This window comes from Gavia stellata, chromosome 5 (assembly GCF_030936135.1).
Source record: "Gavia stellata isolate bGavSte3 chromosome 5, bGavSte3.hap2, whole genome shotgun sequence".
NCBI classification, from domain to species: Eukaryota; Metazoa; Chordata; class Aves; order Gaviiformes; family Gaviidae; genus Gavia; species Gavia stellata.
Genome location: NC_082598.1, coordinates 14,874,656 through 14,897,595, shown reverse-complemented (window position 1 = coordinate 14,897,595; position 22,940 = coordinate 14,874,656). Strand labels below are relative to the sequence as shown.

The window sequence follows — 22,940 nt, the reverse complement described above, 5'->3', positions numbered from 1 at the left end:
AGGGCTGCTCATGCTATCATCCGTGAGAAGACGTTTGTTTTTGAAGCGTAAAACTGGCTCGAGGCTGAGCACCCGTCTGCCTCCGCTCGCTCAAGAGCTGCCTACTATCCCAGTCACTTGTTGCATCACCTACAGTGGTTTTCCCTCCACACGCTGAAAACCAATGCACCTGCAAGACTACAGAACGAGCATGCCGGTTGTCTCGGGTTATAGGAGACAGCACCGTGAATATGAATCACTTCCCCCCAGAAGACAGACGAGATCGTAAGATGTCCTCTCTCACTCGGGCTGCAAAGCTCTGCAATACGCATTTACCTTGAAGTGACGCGAGCGCCCGTTCCAATATTCCCACTTTTCCCCCCGCTTTGCAGAGCGGAAACTCGCTCTCCCCGTCCTGACAAGCACGCGCCTCCTTTCCCTGCAGGAACGACTACCGGGGAAGAAGGAGACGCGCCAAGGACGAAGCGAACCGACCGGTGATAACCCCCCCCCCCCCCCCCGACTCCCCCCTCCTCAGGCTGCCGGCGCCCAGCCCCGCCGGCGGGGAAGGCGAGGCTGGGGCCCCCTCTCCGCCGCCGTCTTATTTAGCGCAGTTTCCCCGCCTGAGGTACCGACACTGGCCCCGCCGGGGCTCCCCTGGGGCAGGGGCAGCCCAGCCGGGAGGCCCCCACCTCAGGGACAACAGGCCGCCATGAGGGGCAGGGCGGCGGCCCCCCGGCCCGGGAGCCGTTAGCGCAGGGCACGGGCGGCCGCCGCCGCCGCCTCCCGTACCGTTCCGTACCGTACGGCTCCGCCAGGGGAGGGGCGCGGAGGGCGGCGCGGCGCGTCCCGTCCCCCCCGTCGCCGCCTCCTCCTCCACCTGCTGCCGCTGCGCTAGTAGCCGGCTGGGGGGAGCCGCCCGCCTCATCCCCGCGGGGCCCCTTTGTGCTGCTGCTCCAGAGCTGCCCTCAGCCAGGCGGCGGCTGCGTCACGGCCCAGGCGCTGCGGCTGCCCAGAGTCACCCCGCGGAGGGAGAGCCGCCGCCTCGCCCCCCGCTCCGCCATTGCTGCGCGGGTCGCGGCGGAACGACGCCTCGCCGCCCCCCGAGGAAGGGCCGGGAGCCGCGGCGGTGAGTGGTGGGGCCGCGGCCTCACGCCTCGGCGTCCCTTGCGGAAGGGCCGGGACCCGCGGCGGTGAGTGGCGGCGGCGCCGCCCGCCAGCCCGCCGGCCGCGGGGGGCCGTTGCCCCTGCCCCTGTGAGGGGAGGCCGGGGAGCGCCATGGCGGGGCGCGGCGGGAGAGAGGCACGGGGTGCCCTCCGGGCACGGCCCCGCTGCGGGGGGCCGGCAGCGAGCCGAGCCGGGCTGGGCGGGCGGGGAGATGCGGCGGTGCGGCCGGGGCGGGGGCCAGCACCGGAGCCTTCCCGGTGCCGCGGGCTGAGGGGCGATGCCGCAACGGGGCCGTGCGGGAGGTCATCGCTCGGATCAGGCTAACGTGTCGGGTATTTTGGGGGGCTTTTGGTTTTTGGGGGGGCTTTTTGTTTTTTGACTTTGACAATAAAAGCGCTGGCCATTGTTCTTGCCCCCCAAAACGCCAAAATGTAACCGAGTCACAGCGACCAACGCGCAATTTTTTTTTTTTTTTCCTTAAGTTATTTCGGATTCTTCGGGGGCTGGGGAAAGGTCTGGAGCGTCCCGAGTTTCTGACATTTTGCATTTCTGTGCGTGTGTGCCTGTGTGTGCCAGCAGAAAGTCCCTCTATCCTGGAAGAATGGTGAAACTGGGGAATAATTTCAGCGAGAAGAGCACAAAGCAGCCTCTTTTGGAGGATGGATTTGACACCATCCCCCTGATCACACCCCTGGATGTCAATCAGCTCCAGTTCCCACCTCCTGATAAGGTACAGTAGGCTTTAGTTTCCACCCTGGAGAATCACACCCAAATCTCAGGCAAACAACAAAAGAATAGGTTACGTGTAATGAGCAGCTTAGAAATGTCAAGTAATACGGGATGTTTTAAGGAATGCTGGGTCCCTCTAGGGAAAAAAATTAACAATTAAGCTAATGAAAACCCAGTAGTACTGATTTACATTATAAACTAGTGGGGAATATTAACAATAAGCATGCAGAGATTTCAGTGCTGCTGTATGAAATATATAAACATACAAACGCAAGCTTCTCTGTGCTGTATTGTTGTAGCCCTTCCTATTCTGTATCTTTCTTTTTTGTATCTGGAAGATACTATGTATTCTCTGTGAACGACATGAATTTTCTCTGTCCAGAAAATGCCCCCCTAATGGGGGGATAAAGCACTGCTTTATTTCTCTGCAAGATGTGCATGGGCGGACTGGCCATGTTCCTTCTGTGCTTCAGTAGGAAATTAATGCTAGCCCCAGACAAGCTGAAATAATGAGATGATAACAGGCCATTGAGTTTTCTCCTTGGCAACTTATTTGGTTCAAACCGCTCCAAATAGGTGGTTCAGATGCTCCGTAGCTGGAAGGGGACAGTCCAATGTGCTGCGTACAGGTTGGAAGGGAAGTGTGCATCCTGCATTCCTCATTACATGGCTTGATTACTAAGGATTTAATTTCAAGGATTTAGCAAGGTGATGTAATAGTCTGTAAATACGTTTATTCTCCTCACAATAAAGAATTCAGTAAGTGTTACTATGGGTAAGGCATACAGTAGTAAGATACTTTTTCAGGTATTTCAGTATCCTGTATTAGTAGGATACTTACTTGCACATTTCTCACATGTGCATCTGGCAAAAAAGCTTTGCGGTCTTTGAAAAATACAAAATTTAACTGGGAAATTGTCACTAATATCTTAATGCTGATTTCTATTTTCGGCACTGTGTCTTCCACGAGCTCAATGCTACCTCTATATAAACTGATAGCTGTATGTTCCTCGTAGCTCAAAAAAATTCACATAATCTCATCTTGGGGTAAAGAATTTTAGCTTGTGAAATTTGCCTCGGTAGAGTGTTCCTTGTAGGCAATACAAATAAATTTGTGAGCAGCATTTTAATTGCTATCAACATCATTCTGTGTTGTGTGTGTGGTGACCAGTTGCCAGGCATAAATGCAGTAAGCCATAACAGCTGTTAAGAGAGCCTGAGGGTCCATTTTCTGCCCTGGGTTACATGGGTGTAAATCTTGTAACTGAGGACAAAATTGCACCCTAAGGCTTTAAAACAAGTTAAGTCTTACTGTGTCTGATATGCCTGCCAACTGGTGACTGGATATAACCGATAACCAAGGACCAATGTCTAAAGGAATTTGTTATGTTACTGCACTGCTAAGCAGAAGTCTCAACTAGGGACCTGTATGGTAATAGGTTTAACCTGAGGGGAGCCTCTGTAGTGAACCCAGGAGGTTCTGTGCCAGGCTGATTGCTCCTACTAGAATGGGGCAGAACTCCTCCCACCTTCACAATGTTTGCTTTGAACAAAAGCAAATGTACAACTAGGCTAGAAGCTTAAATAAAGGATGATTTGGCTCTTTTACTCTTTCCAGTGTCTATTTGTATATTAGCTTTTCTTTCCTTTTGCGAACATACAGGGGAAAAAACAAAAACCATGTATTTATTGGTCCTACTGGCTTCCTTCTGTGACTGTCTGGTTCATCATGTCAGTGTGTCTTTACTGGTTGCTACCGACTCAAAGGCAGTAGTAGAGCAACTGATGTGAAAAAAGACAGTATTAAGTAAAGATTGACAAACAGATCAAATTCTGAGGTCCGAAGACACTCGTGTAATGAATAGGAGTATGTATTTCATATATCTATGCTTATTATTCACTTACAAGGCTCCAGTATGGCAGTGAAGCATAACTTCTTGAACAGTAGTGACTAGAGCGCTAAGAATTTGATGATTTTGACAACTTCTAAATTAAAGGGATGAACTTACTTAAATTCATATTTAGGTATGTTAAATAAAAGAAGACATTACATAACCAAGCAGATAGAACTGTATGTTCAGCATCTGCTGAATGTGATTTGAGTTGCCTGAGATTATGCAACATAAAGGGGGAGGAAGGGAAGTAAAATGTTAAAAAGCATTCAAAAAAACTTCAGTCAGTTTACTTGCGTGATGCTGTTGGGCAGTTGTTAAATAGTTAATAATTATTATCTTATGAATTGTAGCTGAAAAAAGGTAAAGTAGTTTCTAAACCTATGTCCTGCACATATATGTGTAATGCTGTAGACGTGTCTAATAAGCTTTGTGGTACTGAGTCTAGGTACAGTTACACATTCTAGATAACATTTCAGGGAAGTGAGGAGAGGGGAACCCAAAGCTTTAATTTCAGTGCCTGGCTACCTGTAAGTGTCACAATCTTAATTTCAGAGTAATGTAGTTGCTATTGATACCATGTGCTGCTCTAAAGATAGAATCTGGTTCCAAAAGTCTAAAAGAGTCTAGATAGGGTAGATTGACGTTAGATATAAGGAATAAATTCTTCACCATGAGGGTGGTGAGACACTGGAACAGGTTGCCCAGAGAAGTTGTGGATGCCTCATCCCTGGAAGAGTTCAGGGCCAGGTTGGATGAGGCTTTTGAGCAACCTGGTCCAGTGGAAGGTGTCCCTGCCCATGGCAGGGGGGTTGGAACTAGATGATCTTAAAGGTCCCTTCCAACCCAACCATTCTGTGATTCTGTGATTTATTCTTTGGAACAACAGAGAAAATGGAGTAAATCTTAATAGTACTGTCAGTACGCTAAACTGCACCCTATCTTGAGAGTGATGCTTAGAAAAAAGATCCTGAAAAATTGTAGAAGACAAAAATGAGGCAAATAGGTTAGGTATGTGAAAAATTTGTACAATTAGAATGCCTAGGAGAGCACTAGAGAGACGACTGACGTAAGTAATATTTTAGGAATACAGGTAAGGTGCTAAATTGTGTAGCTTGGGGCAACAGCTCATAGCAAGGAATAAACTGAAGTTAAAGAGCCTTGGGTGTTTCAAGAAAGCTCATTAGCGCAAGGGTTTGTGTGCATCTTGCTGATTGCAGCTGATAATTCAAAAGTTAGATGTTAAGAGTGCGAAGAGCTATAGTCTATCTAGCACATAGTGAATAGCAACTAGATGGGTCACTTCAGTTCTTTTAAACTCAAAATCCTGCCTTCAAAGAATATGGCTACTGGCGGCATCATCATCTGCTAGATTTCTGTGGGCACTCTTCAATAATGGTCTCATCCTATTTGTCTCCAGTTTGAAATCCCATTGATGGCATCTCCTGAAGTGAATGGAGGTGGGTATTTTTAAACTATACAAAGTGCGAAGTTTCATGATTTGGATATGAACTAAGTACATGCTTACCTAGTATAGCAGCATAGTACCACCACAGCTGAAAAAATTGAACATTTGTGAAACTGTTGTATAACAAGTCTTCCTGTAGGTCCATCAAAACCACTTTGAGAGATAATTTTGTTGATGATTGCTATGACAGGAAAAATAACTAACAGCCTACGGCTTCCAAAGAAGAATTACACAAAGTGGTGGTGGTGGGGAAGTATTGCACTAGATGCGCTTGTAAGCAGGTAAAAGAAGAGTTAATGAATAAGTAAGATTCCTGTGGCTAGTTTCAGCTGACAGCTTTTTGGGTTTTTTAATTTTTTTTAAAGGTTGTGGTCAAAACGAAAACAGAATATGAACCTGATCGCAAGAAGGGCAAGTTCCGTACTCCTAAAATAGCTGAATTCACAATCAGCATCACTGAAGGGGTTTCAGAAAGATTTAAGGTAAGCAGTGCTATCTGAAGATGTTAATGACTCAGTTGTGCTTACAGAAGTGCTTAAAATCAATTGCTGATCATAGTCAAAACTGGCTATAACTAACAGAGTGGCTGTTGTGGGTATAGCTGGACATGAGAAAAATAAATTCAATGTTAAAATAGTTCAGTATTTAGCAATTAGAAGGAAAAGCAAATCTTGCAGCATTACTGCTTGTAATCCTTCTCTTGCAGATGAATTCAGAAGGCACTTCTGTCAGTGTGTGGGTTTCAGAATATGGCTGGCCAGGGTGTGTGTGGGCTGCACGCAGGTAGCTCTCATTGCATGGATAAAGCTCCTGTTAGTGTTGAAGGACAAGAACCACAAGAATATTTGTTTTCTTTTCGGCTTACTGCTTTTCACTGTGGCCACACCATTCTCTTAAAAGCACTGTCATAGTCCATTAAGTATTTTTTTGTAGTTAAATGTATGACTTGGCAGCTCAGGGATGTATACCAGAGCTCTTTGCTATCAGTTTTCCTGGTCCAATTGTATCTTACAGCCTGGTGATGACTGTTACTGGCAGATAGCAGTTGAGCAAGAACCTGACTCGGATTTACTTTTCAGTGTCCACACCCCTATTACTCCCTCCACTAGTCCCAGAGGAAAGCTGAGAGCTTAACTGGTGCAAGGATTGAATTATGTTTCCCCCTTCTCAATGGAAGATAGGTTTTCTTGCTCTGTGTAAGTAAAGCAAAGCAGGGAAGTTGGCACTTAAGCACATGCTTTCCTACCTATTCTCTTAACAAAGGAAGACTACAGCTTTTCGGTGCTGTTAATTTGGCATCTTTCCCAATGATGCCAAAGCATTTTTAAACAGTAGGAAACCACGCTGTTCAGTGCACAAGTACGAATACATTTGGAAAGCCTAATGTTTAGTATGAGGGAAAAAGACAGATTTTCAGTAAAGATGTGGATTCTGTTCATATTGCACACTTCTAACCTCTGTTTGCATGATGGGAGTTTTAGGGCACACCCAAAGATTCTAGCTCTGTAATTTGAAGAACAAAACACGGGAGCTGTGCCTGACCAGTGGTTCTAAAAGCTGCCCAGGCCCAAGCTTACCTTCAGAAGGGTATATACAGCTTTTTGTGGAATCGGAGCATGCTAAACAAAGAAAGTGAAGGCTCAAGGAGGGGTTAGGTGCTTTAGGCTACATTTGCAAAGGAACTTTGCAGAGTGTTGCCAGGGCAAATGTTTTAAGTGCAGGTCACCTGGTAGAGTCTTCAGCCATACAGTGAAGCATGTAGGTTCCCAGTAAGCTGTGTGGGGAACCACCCCAGAGAGCTAATAAGAGATGTTACGGGGTGTGGCAGGGATTTACTAAGGAGGTAAGAAACCTAGTTCCGGTTTTTCTATTCCCCGATTTGGAGCAAGGACATCCCATCCCTCAGGGAAAATGCTACATTCTGATTAATGTTCTCTCTTTCTCCTCCTGGCACCATAGTATCAGTCCTTGAGAGTAATCACCTTCCTCTCAGGTGAGGGTTGTGCACACTGTGGTGTTGGGTAAGATGCAGATGGACAGCTCAGAATAAGGAGGACTTATGTCTGGCTGTCTTTTTTGTGCATGTCCTGGCCGCACTAAGGTGATGTGAAAATGCTTAGTACATTGTAGAAGAGAAGGGGGAGAAAGTGTTCAGTTTGAGTACCCTGCTAGGACTTTGGTTCCAAGAAACTCAGCAGAACCTATACCAGAGGAATTTTGCACTTATCCACTAGCTGTAGGGACTGAGGGATTTCATCGCTCAAACATTAAATTGTAGGTAACGAAGGGTTTTGAATATCTTAGTCACATCTAAGCGTTTTGCATATCTCTTTTTGTAGATCTGGGTTCTTTCTGTCTTTGTCAGGATTGCTGAGCAAATGAGACCTCGCTGAACAACAAATAAATAGCTTGTCGTGCTGTTGGGTAGCCTTTTCTAATTAGTATAGCTGAACAGTTAGAAGCCTGAGCATTTTTGCATTGCGTTTTTATATACCTTTGGATGGCATACTTAAATAAAATGTCTTTTAGATACTACTTTATGATGATCACTCTGGGATTAATCTCACGCTACTGGGTTGCTAGGTTTTGCTGCTAGGTAACTACTGCATGAGAGAGAGGTTTCTGTAAGATTTGGTATCTCTTGGGAATTACAGGGTGATTCACACTGTGGCTGTAAGTCTGGGCTTCTTTAGAAGAGTGTGGGCATTGATCAATTAGGAAAATTGTGGTTCAGTTAATTGAAAACAATAGTGTTATGCAGAACATTCAGGTCCTAAAACTGTCCCTTAATCTCTATATAACAGTTTTAGAATTGAATTGTGCTCCTTGCAACACTTTAAGGAGAACTGACTGGTTCTCCAGCAGAGATGATTGTCATATTCACCACTCCCAGTAGTAAATATTACATGAATAATTGATGAGATTTCATAAATATGTAGATGAAAAGTACCGATTGTGTGAGGTTTTCTCCTGGGTCCTCATTAATTGTGAACCATCATGTTAACTGCTGCTGTTGATTCTGAGAAAGCAAAAGGATATTTGTTTGAAAATTAAATATTTGCTATAATTATGAAATGCATTATTTAACTGGTAGGATATTGACTTTGGCTTGTGTTCATGAAAAAAGCTTCAGATGCTGTTTTAATGACTTTAATATTGTACATCACCGATGCATAAGCTTGCCACAAGACACAGCCCAAATGTTGTGCTAAAAATAAAAAAAGTCAGTTATATTTACAAATAATTCACATGTGTATTCTAAGATGTACTCCTTAAATAAGGACAGAGCAGATTGCATGTTTGGGATTCAGCAGTGCAGATCATCTAAAGCTGTTCTTCTTGAGAAATTATACATCATAATAAATGAAGCAACTCCGGCATGTGCATGTGTCATGTAGATCATTTGGTGTTTTAGCAGCTGGGCAAAGAAGAAATTATAAAACGTATTTTCTGCATTCAGTCCACATTACCACAGTTATTACAACAGAGCTGAGAATGTTTACAAAGAAAACTGCAAGTATAATTTTCTTGTATGAAGCCACATTCTGAATTCAAATCAAAATCTGTCAGAAGAATGTGTAGACTTCCTGTTCTGAGAACCCTGTCGTCTTAATTTAGTTTTATGGCACTAACCACATCAAGGAAGATGTGGTTATTCACTGAAGATTATTTTTCATTGAGAAATAGAAGTCTTGCTTTTGTTGTTTGAACAGTGTAGGCTAATGTGGGGAGTTGGTCCTTCACATTTAGAAAGCAACTTTGAACGAGGCAGATTTTTCTCTCCTGTAAATTGTCTGCTGTACAGAATAACACAACGTGGCTGGAAATGTCATTTCAAAGGAGTGTCATGAATTGGGACATAGGAGGAAGCTATTGCATGAGAAAATTGATGGTACCAGTTAACCAATGCCAAACCTTTGCCTCCCTTATTGGCAGAGCAGTGTTTTTACAAACTCCAGTTGGATTTTGTAGTGGGATGTCTGTTGTGGCACCCATTGACTCGGGCTACAATTGACAGTTGTGCACAAACACACCAATTTAAAATAATTTTTGTTGTATCAAAGCATGAGATTTTTTTCTGTCTTTGGGGAAACCTGAATAAAGAACATTCAGAAGTATTTCGAAAGCAAACACTTGTGTTTCCCAATAAATTTCAAGCCCTTAAACGCAAGCTGTGGTATGCCTTAAACCATTTGGTTCTATTCAAAGGCAGTTCAATTCTTCAGACTTTATCCTTGACATGTCTAGATACATCTAACTGCAGAGCCAAAGCCTCAAGCTTATTTCTGTGGTAAGACCATATGGTGCAAGCCATGTACTATCAAGTAGCAAGCAGTTGCTGAAATGTTTGCATGGGGTTATGGAAGAGGAATCAAGACTTCCTTTCAAAATCAGTTCTCGCAGTTTTGCTTGGTCATTTTAAGACTGAAAAATGTATGTAACATATTTAAATACTCCATTTTTGATCTGTCTTAAGGGGGCATCCTTTAAAACATGGTTCTGCCTCAAGACTTTTTTTACCTGTTGTTCTTAGTAATACTGATGATGGTTATTGCTGCAAAAATAATCACAGACAAGGAAAATATTTTTCTGTTGATTTCTGTGTGATTACTCTGTGGGTTGAGTAGCTCTTTGCTTCCACTTCAAAAGTCTGTTAGGTGCACAAGATGTCAGCTGATTCCTGTACAGGATCTCATTTCCTTAAGTATATTCTGTGTCTTTCACTTAGTGCTGGAAGAGTGACAGGTACTTACTGCCATGAGTAGATCTGTTTTCTTCAGGAGAACTACTCGCAGGATTAAAGTTGCTCACAAGTATAAGCATTTGGCAGGCTTTGAATTTTTCTTTTATTACTTCAAGCAAGAAAAATAAAGGAGATACTTCTTTCAATGTAACTGCTATTTTAAAACGATATAAGTAAAGGCACTGTATGGCAACTGTAATTTTTCCACTTCAAATGTGTGATAATTCCCTGATATGACATTGACAATCCTCCTGCTAAATTTTTGGCCAAAAGGAATTTTTTTTTACAGGCAGAGCTGGAAGATTTAGGTAAAGTGGATGCCTAACAGCAGCTCTCCTGGTCTAAGTCAGGTGTCCTCTGCCATTGTATCCATTAGAAATCCTTTTCTTGGAGCAGAACCAGAGACACTGGTGACACAGAAGATGTTTTGGGTCTCTCCAGATGTAACACTTACATAGCCTTTCCTCTTCTGTAGTAACCTTTTCCAGCCTTTCTCCTGGCCCCAGTAATATGTTCTAGGTTTGTATGGGAAGGTAACAAGGTTCTTATCTCAGGGCCACAGGGTTTCTTGAAGTGCTTCCTCAGATCTTTTGTAGTTAAGAAACTAATATATGGTGCCATGTGGGGGAAGATGATGAGAACACAGTTGTGAACAGCTGTGTTAAGCCACAGGGCTAGACTCTCAAGGCCACTGCCTTGTTAACCTGTTTTTGTCTAACCGTATCTCCCTCAGGTTTTGTTAATCAACTCCCTTGCAGGCTGGTTCTGTTGTCTTGCACTGCTGCTGTTAATAAGCACTGGGTCTGTAGCTTCTTTTCAGTTACTGTCCTTCATGAATCTATCTGCCTTTCTTGCTGCTACTCCCAGTCATCTCCAGGTAAGCATCCAAGCCAGTTCTCCTTTCCTCTTTGTCATCTCTGTTTGAGGACAGTCTTTTGATTTCTTCTGCCTTTTTGTACAGTCTACCCCAAGACTATCATCCTTCTACCCCAAGACTATCATCCTCTTTGAGCTCAAAGGTTTGGTGGGAATGTTCTGGTGAAGAAGTTGAGTTTAATAGATAGATACCAGTCATACAGCTAAACGTGACATGTGATGTTAGAAACACTCTTCTGAAATGAGGCACCTTGTTGTCTTTTGAGGCACGGGTCATCTTGTATATGTCTATATATTCCCATAGCAAGTATGGGAAATTGTACCAAGTTGTTTTGTATAATTTGGATTGCTCTGTACATGAATATGAATCAAATGTTGCATGTATAGATGTGAATGTTCCTTTTTTTCTTTCATGTTGTCATTTACTTCAAATTGAACATTTCTTATTCCTTAAGTGCATTGTTTCAGATGCATCTTTCATGTAAACTTCTAGGGAGAGGCCCAGGTTATAGCAAACAAGAAAATAATTTTGGAGAAGAGGAATGTTAGGGGAAGTGGAGAGCTGATTTTGCTGTTCTCTAACACCAAATGCTGGAGATGCAGGATTTTAGTGGACAGAGGTGAAATGGAGGTCATGGCAATTTGCAGGGAAGTCAATGTGATGTTTTACGAATTTTAGTCTGTGGGATGCAGCCAGATGCAATCTATTGTAATTACAGTCTGCCTGCCTAAAATTCTCTTGCAGTTTAAATTGGATAGCAATAATATTAATTTCCGGTCCTAAATGGCTGTACAGCGTTGCTGTATTTCATCCCAGAGGGCTTTGCATTTCAGTGGTGAGCAAAGCATAAATTGGTTGTAAATCACCTCAGATGAAAGGTGCTCTGTAAATGTATATCTTCACTCTTTTTGTTTGGTGCTAGCACCAAGTCTGTGCCTAGCACTTTACAGAAAAATCAGAAATGAAAGTTGTGTTCCCAAGAGGCTGCAATTGAAATAGATAATGCATAGATGTAGAGCAGAGATGAGATGTGTCCCAAGTGCCAGTGATTGAGCACTGAAAATTACTGCATGTCTTTCTAGTTCCACTTCTCATAATAACAGGAATGTTCCTAGGTGAGTTTGTATGCTGAAAGGTGCATGGTGGAAGGAAAAGTATGAAGGAAGGTGGTGCAAACCAGCACAGTAAGAGTGGGTTAATGAAAGAATTTCAGCCAAGAGGAGGAGGCATGACGAGAAAGGTGGAGGTGAAGGCAGAGGGAAAACAGATGGCACTTAGGCTTTAGTGGGACAGTGGGATACAGGCGAAATGGAAGGAGGTAGAGTGAAGAGGAGCAAAAGGGGCAGACTTCTGCATGCCTTGAAACATGGCTTGTAATTTGTTCAAAAGGGACAGGAGCCAGGAAGGGGTGTGAAGAGAAGCAGGCACAGTTGGTGCAATTGATGAATTTTGCTGTAATATTCTGGCTTGATTAAAAAGGGAACACAATAAATGTTAGCGAAGTGAGGAAGGAGGAGACTGCAGTAGCCAGGCAGAGAAAATACAGCTTGCAGTGTTTTGCAGCTGTAGCACAGTAGGTTGGACTGATTGGGAAGATCTAGCAGATCTTGATGGTAAGGCCTTATCATGAGCTGTTTACATGTTAGTGTAGTTGTCAGATTTGGTGAGTTTCATTTGTTTGGCTAAATGCTTACAGTCTGAAGGCTGTGGGTACACTTAGTTCATTCATTAGTCATCTCTCATTTTGATTACTGTAATGGCTTCTGGCTAGACGTTGTCCTTCTTCTGTTCTTCACTTACAATCTATTAAAAAAACCTGCCACATACATAATACCTTGTCATCTTTTCTGTTCACATAGTTTTGCTGCCAGATCCCCTTAACACCAACTTTAAAGGACACTCTCAAGATGAAAACAAAACCACACTTTGAGTTCCTGGTTAAAAGAAACGGTTGCATGTGCTATTTTGTAGTTATTTCATAAAAAGTACTTTAAAAGCCCATCACTAGTGTGGTGTGACAGGCACCTTGGAGGTCTGTAGGATGTACATGGCGGTGAATGATCATAGTAATTCAGAAGACTCCTGCTCCCACTGTGTGGGGTCCTGCACTCAGCCAGCTGGCTACCACAAGGAGAAGAGATTCAAGATTTCCTTCTAGAAGAGAGGGAGCGGTGCTTGCTCATGCATTGCATCCTCTCCTACCTTGAACGGAGGAAGAGGGCAAGTTGCTGCTAGTGCCCTGGTAGGAAGAAGAGAATAACTTTCCTTTAGTTTATAGCGAGTGTGCAAAGTTGCTGTGGAAGAAGGCAATAAAATGACAGCTTTGGTAGCACTTGTGGTCTAAAGAGCAGCTTGTCGCCTTCCCTCTCTCCATGCTTTTATTTCTGAAAGGCATCTGGGAGGAGAGGGCTCAGAAGGTGAGGCAGGGAGGTAGGGTCCCGCTGTGCTACTGGGAGGGGAGAGAAGCTGCCTGCCTGAGGCTCAGAGGTGAACCTGGGGATCTGGCAATTGTGGACCATCAGTGGTGGGTTATTATGAGAGTGAAGGAAAAAGGCGGTTAGAAGGAAGAGAAGGATTTTCAATTTATAAGGGAGAAGTGCATTGGATTAACAGGTGATTGTGAACACCTTGGAATCCAGTGATGGATTTCTGTCCATCTGTGTCGCTTGCATGTGTGACTGTCCTTTACTTAAATAGAAGTTATTCGTATCCTGAAGGATGGTAAGAGAAGGGAGCGTCTCTTCTAATAGGAAGGAGACAAGAGCTTACTTCATTAGGGATTTGCAAATGGAGTGTGATTGCAAATTATTGGAGATAATGAAAGTAAAAATTTACATATTAATACCAAAATTAATAACATTAGGAAATACAGTAAGTGAGAGAGAAAGATTCCTTGAGAATTATGAACGAGGAGCCCTGAGAGCTCTTCCTGGTGGCTTACTGTGTGGCAATGGAAGAACCATGCTGGACGTGACTTGTACGAGCAGTGAAAACTGAGCTCTGTGTAGATTGGTAAACAGGTAAATGCTGTTTCAGCTGTTTCAGCCCTGAGGCTGTGGCTCTGCAACTTGCCAGGCTCCAGCAATCCGCAACGCTGGGCTTTTGACCTCTTTCAAAAAACATAATTACTTTCCAAAACAGTTTCAGAGCCTTGGAGAGAGTGATTCTGCAGTGATTGTGGAAATACAAATATTTTTCTATTGTCTAATATTTGGTCTCAATTACAAAATAGCTTGTTAGCTTTACAGTATGTTCCCGAGTCCTCATCTGCATGTCAAAATGGTTACGACTGGGAAATAAAGTTGTAATTATATTATTCCTTGCTAGTAGAATGGCCAGGGAATATGGTTAAAATGCTTTGAGACTTGAGAATATTTTTTAAAGCATTTTAAACTGTTTACTCCTATCCATGGAGGAGACAAATGTGAGCTGAATCAGTCCATACCATAGCAGTTGTTCAGCTTGGTGTCCGTGTCCCATGTCACAAGCCTGTGCTCCTAGAGAGAGCAGCCTTTCTTGAAGGCTGTGTGGAATATATCTTGTAGGGCATGGGAAGCCTCAGCAATAATCCCATCTGGATTTTATCTTTTCTATCCCCACCTTCTAGTCTCTCTTTCCTGTTTCTTCTCTAAGGGATAGAGCAGTGACTGTCAGAGCAAAAGGAACAGTGTAACACACTTTGAGTCAGTGGGAAGTGAGTGACCCAATACCTGTGACTTGGACCAGGCAATGTGTGTGTTGTAGAGCTGCTGGGCTGGGTGAGGAGTGCTCCCTCCTTTCTGGTTCCTCATCTTCCCATGCTGCCCAGCAGCAGCTGGAGCTCACTTGGGGAAGAAGGCCTTGGGCCCATGGCCCCACAGGCAGACGGGGCTGTGGACCTGCTTTGGGGCCCAGGCATGGTTCAGGCCCCTTGGCCTGGTGGGGCAGGTGAACCCTGGGCATCTGCATGTGAGTACAGTGTGACATAGGCAGTGTGTGGGACTTAGAGATACGAGCAAGGTGTTAGGGAGGTAGGACAAAGAGCCCCAAGTGGGAACTGCAAGCTTAGGGGAGAAAGGTCAGTTTTTCTAGAGCCTGGAGTGCAAGGAGAATTTTTGGGGGAGAACAGAGAATAAGGCTCATTACAGTTGTGGGGAGGGGAAAACACTAGTAGATGGGATGCGAGGTTTGGGCCAAGCCAGGGGGTGAAGGGCCTTGTACCTGTGTGTGGGTGGGATGGCTGAGGAAACAGGGGAAGGGGCTCCAAACCGTAGAAGAAAAAAGGGAGAGGCCTGATGAGAAACACATGAGAAGGGCTGAGCTAGGGCATGGATTGGCCAGGAATGGGTGGGTTGTGTTGGTCGTTATTAAACTGGGCCACAGAGAATGACCAGAAAGGAAAATGTGCTTTATCTCTTTGATTCATGCAGGACATACTGAGACATGGGACATGTGAGCAGAAAACGCGAGGTTGGCAAGACAGAGTGATCTATCCATGTTAACCTTTGTGTATGCAAGCACATAATAAACTTAGGGAAAGACTAACTGGATTTGAAAATTGATATCAGTGTGAGGTTTTCGGAGGGTGATTAAGAAGATGATTTTTTTTTTTTTTTTTTTGGTAATCCAGTGAGTGTTCAGAGAAACTGAAGACATTGCTATTAACTAGAAAGATCCTTTGCTCCATGTCTCATTTTGTTTGGCATTGTTACATTAATTTTCTTCTGTTAAATTACTTTCTGATCTGCAGTTCTCCCTGCCTCTCCTCCGGCCCTCCTTTTTTTGCTTATTCTCTGTTTGTTAAAAGCCCTTATAAAATCCTTGGCTTCAGCAGCACATGATACTCCCCAGCCTAGTTTCAGCTGGGAAATTTAGTGCTAGCTGTTGTCTGCCCATGGTGAAGTTCGCTTCCCCAGCATGAGAAGTCCCTAAAAGTTCATCTCAGTCCTTCAGTGTACTAGTCCCACTGCCACACGCAGTTTGCAGTGTTGCAAATCCTATTAGTTCTGGGGTTTATCAAAAAGGGAGTGTGTGGTGGGTTTTTTTACTAAGAGGCAAAGCTACAATTTTTTTTTGGTGCTTTCTCAAATACCAGATTATTCTTGTTTGCATAATTGACCCTGATGCGCCAAGTTCTTTTTTTAGGAGGTGTATATAGCTGGCTTACTCGTCTTTGTTTAAAATTTAGATCATATTATACTTTGTTTTAATTAATTAATCACATAATCTTATTTGTTTCTGTTTATTACTGTTTCTTAATGCTGTAGCACATCCTGGCTTCTTTCTAACTTACCAGAAAAAAAAGCCTAACCACTCTTACCCTGTAATCTCCTTGAGCTACTCATTTGTCTATCAGTAGAAGCTTTAGAATAATAACACACATCTGGGACACTCTCCCAGGCAATGAATGCTATTTGCTCAGCTCACACCTTCCACAAAAATGGGTCTGAATTAGGGAGCTTTGCAGTGTAACTGCTAGGCCAAAGTCTTGTGCTTTCTCTTGTCAATGGGTGAGGTAATTCTAGAGGTAGTTCTGTTTCCCGTCTCACCTAAAAGGCTGTTGGTCTCCAGCTGCTCGGACTTTATTCCTGGGAAAGGTTAGCTTGATACTGACACTGATTTCAGATTCAACTTAAGGTGTGTCTGGGATTTTCCTCCAGCCCAAATTCAGGACCAGAAGGGTACTTAAGGACATGGTGAAAAGTCAGTGCCATGTGAAGCAGTCTGCAACGGCTTCTCATGGAAAGAGGTGCAACAGAACTCCTTGAGGCTAGCCCTATGTTGAACATGGTGTATTCCCTTACGGATCTGGCAGTGGGCTACTCCTGTACAGTCTCTGTGATGAAGTACTGTTTGAACCTATAAATTAAGAAGCATTGAGCAACCAAGCATGCAGACTACCGGTGTAACTATCCATACATTCATACCACGTGCAAGAAACTCTCATGCTAACAAGGGAGGGCAGACATTACTTCCTCCTTGCCCTGCTAGAGTCACCTTTGTATTTGGATGATACCTGTGCTGACTTACTGTCACCTGACTCCATTCTTGGACAGGCACAGGGAAAACAAACATGCTTACCAGCTGATGTAAATTATACTTATATTTACATTATGCAAACACTGAAAAAGCAGCAGACCAGGCTACCTTAATGTGTCCTTCTGGCCTCATGTGTGCACCGGACAGAAATGCAACCAAAAAAGCCTTGCAGTACAGAGGCAACTGGCCACTGACCAGATCATCCGCTTTCTTCTCTGAGAAGGGGGAGGTACAAGCACTTATGTGCTGCTTCCCTGTTCTCCCTTAATAATTAAGAAGCTGTTTTTATCCTTTCATTGATTTTACTGTAAAGTGCATTCATAGCTCACTCCTGCTGCCTACAGTAACAAACAGCAGCATAATAAGCAGTGCATTAATAACATAAGCATGTTTTATTTTTCTTTACAGGTAACTGTGCTGGTCCTTTTTGCCCTTGCATTCTTAACGTGTGTTGTATTTCTGGTAGTCTACAAGGTTTACAAGTATGATCATACCTGTCCAGAAGGATTTGTTTTCAAGGTAAATTGCGTACATGTTCTAGAAAAATAGGAGAGTATGTAATATTCTCTGTGTTGTTTTCTGCATAACCTTGATTAAGTCATGCTGTATTACATAGAAACTTGTCTTTGTTCTCAAAGGTTAGTGTGCTTCCTGCTATTTCTTTCTGCTTAACTTATAATTGAGGTTGTACTGTTGCACAATTTTCATAATGTTATTTTGCTAATGCTTTCAACATTGAAAATGCAGCAAAAATCCCCAAACCAGTGTCCTTCAAACCTACTTCATCTGCAGTTGTCTGGACAAAGCCCTCATTTATTGGGTCATATGGTTTAACGTTGCATGTTCATGTGTCGTAGTAAAGAAGAGAATGATAAAACCTGGAGAAAAATAATGACTCTGGAATATGTGTCAAAGAAACAGTAGTGTGATGTTCTCATTAAGAGTAGCAGAGTTACCTTAGGGTTATTTTTGTAGAAAGAACTTACTGTTCTAGAACAGTGACCTCCGAGCCCTACTGCCACAGGCCAAAAGTGATGCAAAAAAAAAGGGAAAACACATTTATTGGAAAAAATACTGGTGCTGACCGAAAGGGAGGCTGGGGCCTCACTTTCGAGATGATAGTGCTGGCTCCTCAGCTATGACCTGGGCTGAAAGTCAGAAAGGTAACATTGACTTCTCAGTGGTAAATTTAGCAGTGTTAAACTTGGCTGTAATTAGATAAGAAAAGTAGCAGTGATGATGGCATTCTTCCCTCTAATTTTTTAAGAATATTTAGTCACGTAATGAATCAAATGGGTACCTAGTATGTTCTTCAAAAGGATTTAAGAAGGAATGGCTGCCTCAGCACTCCTTGACAATCCTGTTCAGGACTTCTGATTCTGTCACTTCAGGCACATAAATATCTTACAAGAATCTAGTCCGAAGTTAGTGATGCCCTGCAGGATTAACTTGGCTCCAAGCATTCAGTGTTAGGTTACTGCTTTTCCTTGGTTTGAGGGCAAGAGATACTGTGGTTAGAATATTTGCCTGTAACTCAGGAGATCCAGCTTTCGGTTCTGCTGTTGTTTTTTTTGTGTTGTCTCAGACAAGCACCGAAACCCTGCTGTGCTCATGTCTCATGGGATGATAGCCTTTTTTTCCTAAGCTTTGTTTTGGGTTTGAGCAATTTGGAATATGGACCGTATGTTCCTACTGAGCCTATCTTGATGTGATCCTGACTTGACAGGAATGGCTAGTTACGTGCTCCTGTCGTAAGGCTCGTAATGGCCTGCTGCTTTTATACCATGTTGTCCCTTCCTTTGAGTTGCAGCCTTCCAGCTTCTTTTGTCTTTTCTTCCTAGTGTCGCAAACATTTAAGAGGAGAATGGATTCTTAGCTATATTTCAGTTGTACTATGAACAGAATCTGGTTGGGTTTCTCCCCTTAGGGCCCTCCCTGTGTTTGAAACAGAGGTTGGGCAGAACGTCCCATAGCTCATGCTTTGTTTTTAAGGTGCAACACCTACACAGAGCGGCGTTACTATTACTCTCCCACTGTTGGGTTTTGTGGAGGCTGTTTCTTAGCTGCTTGATGGCATCATGCCAGGAGACACAGCATCTTTGGTCATATAACTCTTAGGAGTTTTACAGGATAAGCACATTAGCGAATGACACAAGGCCTGAAACTACCAGTGTTGACATGAATTTGTATTTATTGTCTTCGCATCTTTTTTTGGGAGAGTCCATAATATGGCATGGCATAGCTTGGCACAGATTTCCTAAGAGAGTTGAAGTCTGTCACCCTGTGACCAGTGTCTCTGTGGGCTGGCTTTGTGCTTCAGGTGGACTCAAGAACATTCTCTGGCCTGGATGTCCCCAGGCTTGGGATGCTGATGTGATTTCCTGGTTAAAGGCAAAGGTGTCTCCTGCCTCAGGAAGCCTAGTACTGTGGGAATCTGCATAAAGGCTGAGCTACCACAGCTGTGAGTCGGACTCATGTGTCTCTGCTTTGATGCTTTCATACATGGAGCAGTCCCAGAGCTCTCGGTGTTTTCAGCCTTTCTGCTGTCCTACACATCCAGGGCTTGAAGGTGTGCTTAAAAAGTTGCTTATTTTCCTTTGTACAGCAATCTTAAACTGCTTGAGCCTCAATTCTGTGCTTGCTCAAGCTTTCTGACACAGCCCTAATACTGCTGGGGTGCAGATCAGTCCTCTGAAGCACTCTTTACTGGCTGTTGGTGAGGCTCACCGGAGTTTTCCTCAAAGACCTGAGTGCACTTTCATCCTGGAGGAATTTCTCCAGGGCTTCAGTATGCTCCATGCTGCATCTTGTTACCCTTTAGCTTTCCTTGCCAAGGCACCTGCGTTCTGTCAGACTCATGGACAGTACAGCAAAGTAATTTCAGTGCATTAAAGACAACACCATCATCTATTAAGTTTGGAATTACAGATCCAGCAAAGTTAATGTGACAGAAGATACTATTTATAAGTGAATACCACTGGGGTCTTTACGTCAAAGGAACAAAAGGAGTCATCTTAATACAGCCAGATACAGACTGGCAACCAGGATTTTCTCTGGCATCAAAGGCCTGAACCCGTAACTGATTTCTGAAATAGAAGAGTTGCGAAAGAAACAAGAGACTGGCACCTCCCTCTGGAGAATCCCAGTTTCTCATGGCCTTCCTTATTACTCCTCTAACCTGGGAACCACAGAAACAAATAAAAAGGAGGGAGAGAAATGTCCTGCATAAGCTGAAGGTCTCGGGCGAGCAGCAGGATGAGAATTGGCACCAGTTTCCATCGCTCAGTCATTCCCGAGTGCTGCATGGCTTGCCTTGATTAGGAGCTAAGGAAAGGGGGCTGTCCTTGGGCAGTGCGCAAAGAGCAGTGAGTAAAAGGGGCTGTTTTTCCCGTCTCTTCTAGAAGCACAAAATCCTGGGAGCAAAAATACAGTCAAGATGGAAACTCTGCTGTGTGTTTCTTTAGGCTCTTCTGTCAGATGTTGTGCATGTTTGTGACTACAAAACCCAACATTACTGAGTCATTTTGCCTGTTACAAAGCAAATTGCTTCTAAAGGCAACAAAGGATTCTGTGGCATTTTTTTTTTTTAGACTGGCAGTAATCTTGGCTTGTCTTCAGCACTGATAATTATATGTGCTTGAACTTCCCTGGCAGATTTCATTAGATCAACGGATTGTGTTCCTTCCCCCATTTTAAATAGTTAGAATTGTGACTACATCCCATGACTGGGTGAAGTAATCACTCCAGAGATGTCTGTGTCTACATACTTCTTAGCCATTTTTTCACATCAGAAGTAGTGTCAGTTACGCCAGATAAAGCATGGATAATGCTTCTAGAAGATGGCACGGTTGATGTAGGTGAACATGCGTATCAAAGAGCTTTCGTCCAGAGTTGTCCTGGATTATTACTTTTTTTTTTTATAAATCTAGGTCCCAGTCTTGCAGCTGGCAGATACGATGATTATGACCATGGGGAAATATCTGTTGACTTAAACAGTGCTGAATAGGCACAAGCGTCTGCTTAGCCAGGGTTAAATCGCATCTGCTTTGTAGTGCTACTTCAAACAAAACTGTGAGGGAAGATTTGCCCTGGCTGCTACCTTAACAAGAGATAACAAATAAACTGAACCTGGGTGGATGTGGTAACTTGGGAGTGCTGTTGAGAGTCTGACACACATCAAGGCTTCTGTCGCACCTGCAGGTCAGAACCGGTGAGGTGTTAACTCCGTGGGAGGGCTGTTAGTCTTGTGACAGCGAGTCTTCTTTCAGCAGTCAAATCTGCCACAAGATTGCATTCATTGGGGGCAGGCAGGTTCGCAAGGCTACCTGTAGGCCTGTTGTTTTGGCAAGTCTTGCTTTTTTCTTTCATACCTTTTGATGCTTTTTTTCACTCTAACATTTTTAAGATGCAAAATTTATATTAAGCCAAGACTCTCTGCTGGATCTTTCCCCCAACCATTTTGTGCTTTCTGATTTGAACCATTTGAAACTGTTGTTACTGGTGCTTATTTATGCCACTTCTCTTTTTTTAGTAAGGCCAAGTGTCAACCGAAAAGTAACTGTGGACACATTCGAGATAGCATCTGGTCCTAAAAACCATGACATTTTTGCATGTGTTTTTGTGCTCAGGAATTTCCAATATTAAGTTTCGTTTGCCAAGTTCTGTTAGAACAGTAGCAGTTCAAAGTTGCTGTGCTGTAGTAGTATAAATATTAGTCTTCCGGTGCTAGAAGCAGGAAGACCGAACAGCCTGTTTCTTTTTAAAACAGTCAGAGTACAAATTATTAAACTTATTTTTCCTCAAGCTGAAGCTACTCGTAGCTTACATTTTAGAGGGTCAATTCAGTTGCCCAGATGACTGCCCCAACACTCTGAGGTATCAGGCACTCTGAGGTATCAGGCAAGACTGCCTGGACTGGCAGATACGACAAGAGGACCCACGGAGAGACCCCGGACCTTCTGGAGCAAAACCTGGGGATCAGAGGATATGTCTAAGTCATGTTGTCCTTCAGTGTAACTAGCTGCTTCGTAGGCTTTTACTGCATCATCACTGGAACGGTTGCTAGATGATACCTGCTGACTAATGCACTGCACGTGCACATTCACTTTGGTTTTTAAGATGACAGCGAAGTTTGGATCCTACTTTGTATTTAACTCTCTAAAAATCAGGTGTTTCACTTTCAAAAGCTGTGAGCATCTAGCAGTTTCTGTGTAGTGCTCTTAGGCTTCTGGGAAATAAAATAATGTCCCACAGCGAAAGATAGCTTTTTAAAAGTCTGCTGTTGGCAACATCTTTCTGACAATCAAGAGTGAAGCATTTTGTATGTGTGTAGATGCTTGCACATAAGCTTGGCCACCCACAATGTTTTCCCTGTATGTCTTATTTACTGGGCTATAAAACTGTTCATACCTTGGCACCAATATCTGTATTAGTTTCTGTCCCTCAGACTGAAAACACAGTATTAAAATGCCTGAAGCTAATCTAACGGTAGGATACAGACATCTGTAATTGTAGACCAAACAGTTGGAACTAGGTGGGGAGGAAAAAATGGCAAGATATGGCTGGAACGAGAGATTTGAGTACTTTTAAAAATAATTTTAGGCAAATGTGTTTCTTGTATGTTAATTATTCTGGCATATAAACCCAGACTGGTCTTCCTGGCAAATGCACGAGTAGTTTTAAGGATTGCAGGAAAGAGCATTTTGAACACGGTAGGCCAACACTGTAGCTAATTGCTGTATGTTGCATCTTGACTCCCAGAAAGTGAATGTTGGCTTAGACTAAAAGGAAGAGAAAAGAAAACTAACTTACTTTTGGTGTGTGGGGGACTGTATCTGTAATCTAAGTGATGGATTTTCTTTTCAGAATAATCAATGCATTCCAGCTGGGTTGGAAAACTACTACTCTGAACAAGACTCCAGTGCTCGAGGGAAATTTTACACAGTCATAAACCACTACAATCTGGCCAAACAAACCATCACACGCTCAGTGTCCCCGTGGATGACAGTACTGTCAGAAGAGAAACTATCTGAACAGGAGACTGAAGCTGCTGAAAAATCAGCTTAG

General features: G+C 43.4%; 1 protein-coding gene across 2 annotated transcripts; it reads left to right on the top strand.

The window, feature by feature from the left end:
• Positions 1-1,747: 1,747 nt before the first annotated feature.
• On the top strand, positions 1,748-22,940 carry NSG1 (neuronal vesicle trafficking associated 1). Of its 2 annotated transcripts, XM_009815393.2 has the most exons (4): positions 1,748-1,876; positions 5,601-5,717; positions 17,283-17,393; positions 22,740-22,940. In XM_009815393.2, exons 1-4 carry the CDS (start codon positions 1,748-1,750, stop codon positions 22,938-22,940), a joined length of 558 nt encoding a protein of 185 aa, XP_009813695.1. The 2 variants fall into 2 exon arrangements, with proteins under 2 accessions (XP_009813695.1, XP_059674090.1); XM_059818107.1 differs by lacking the exon at positions 5,601-5,717.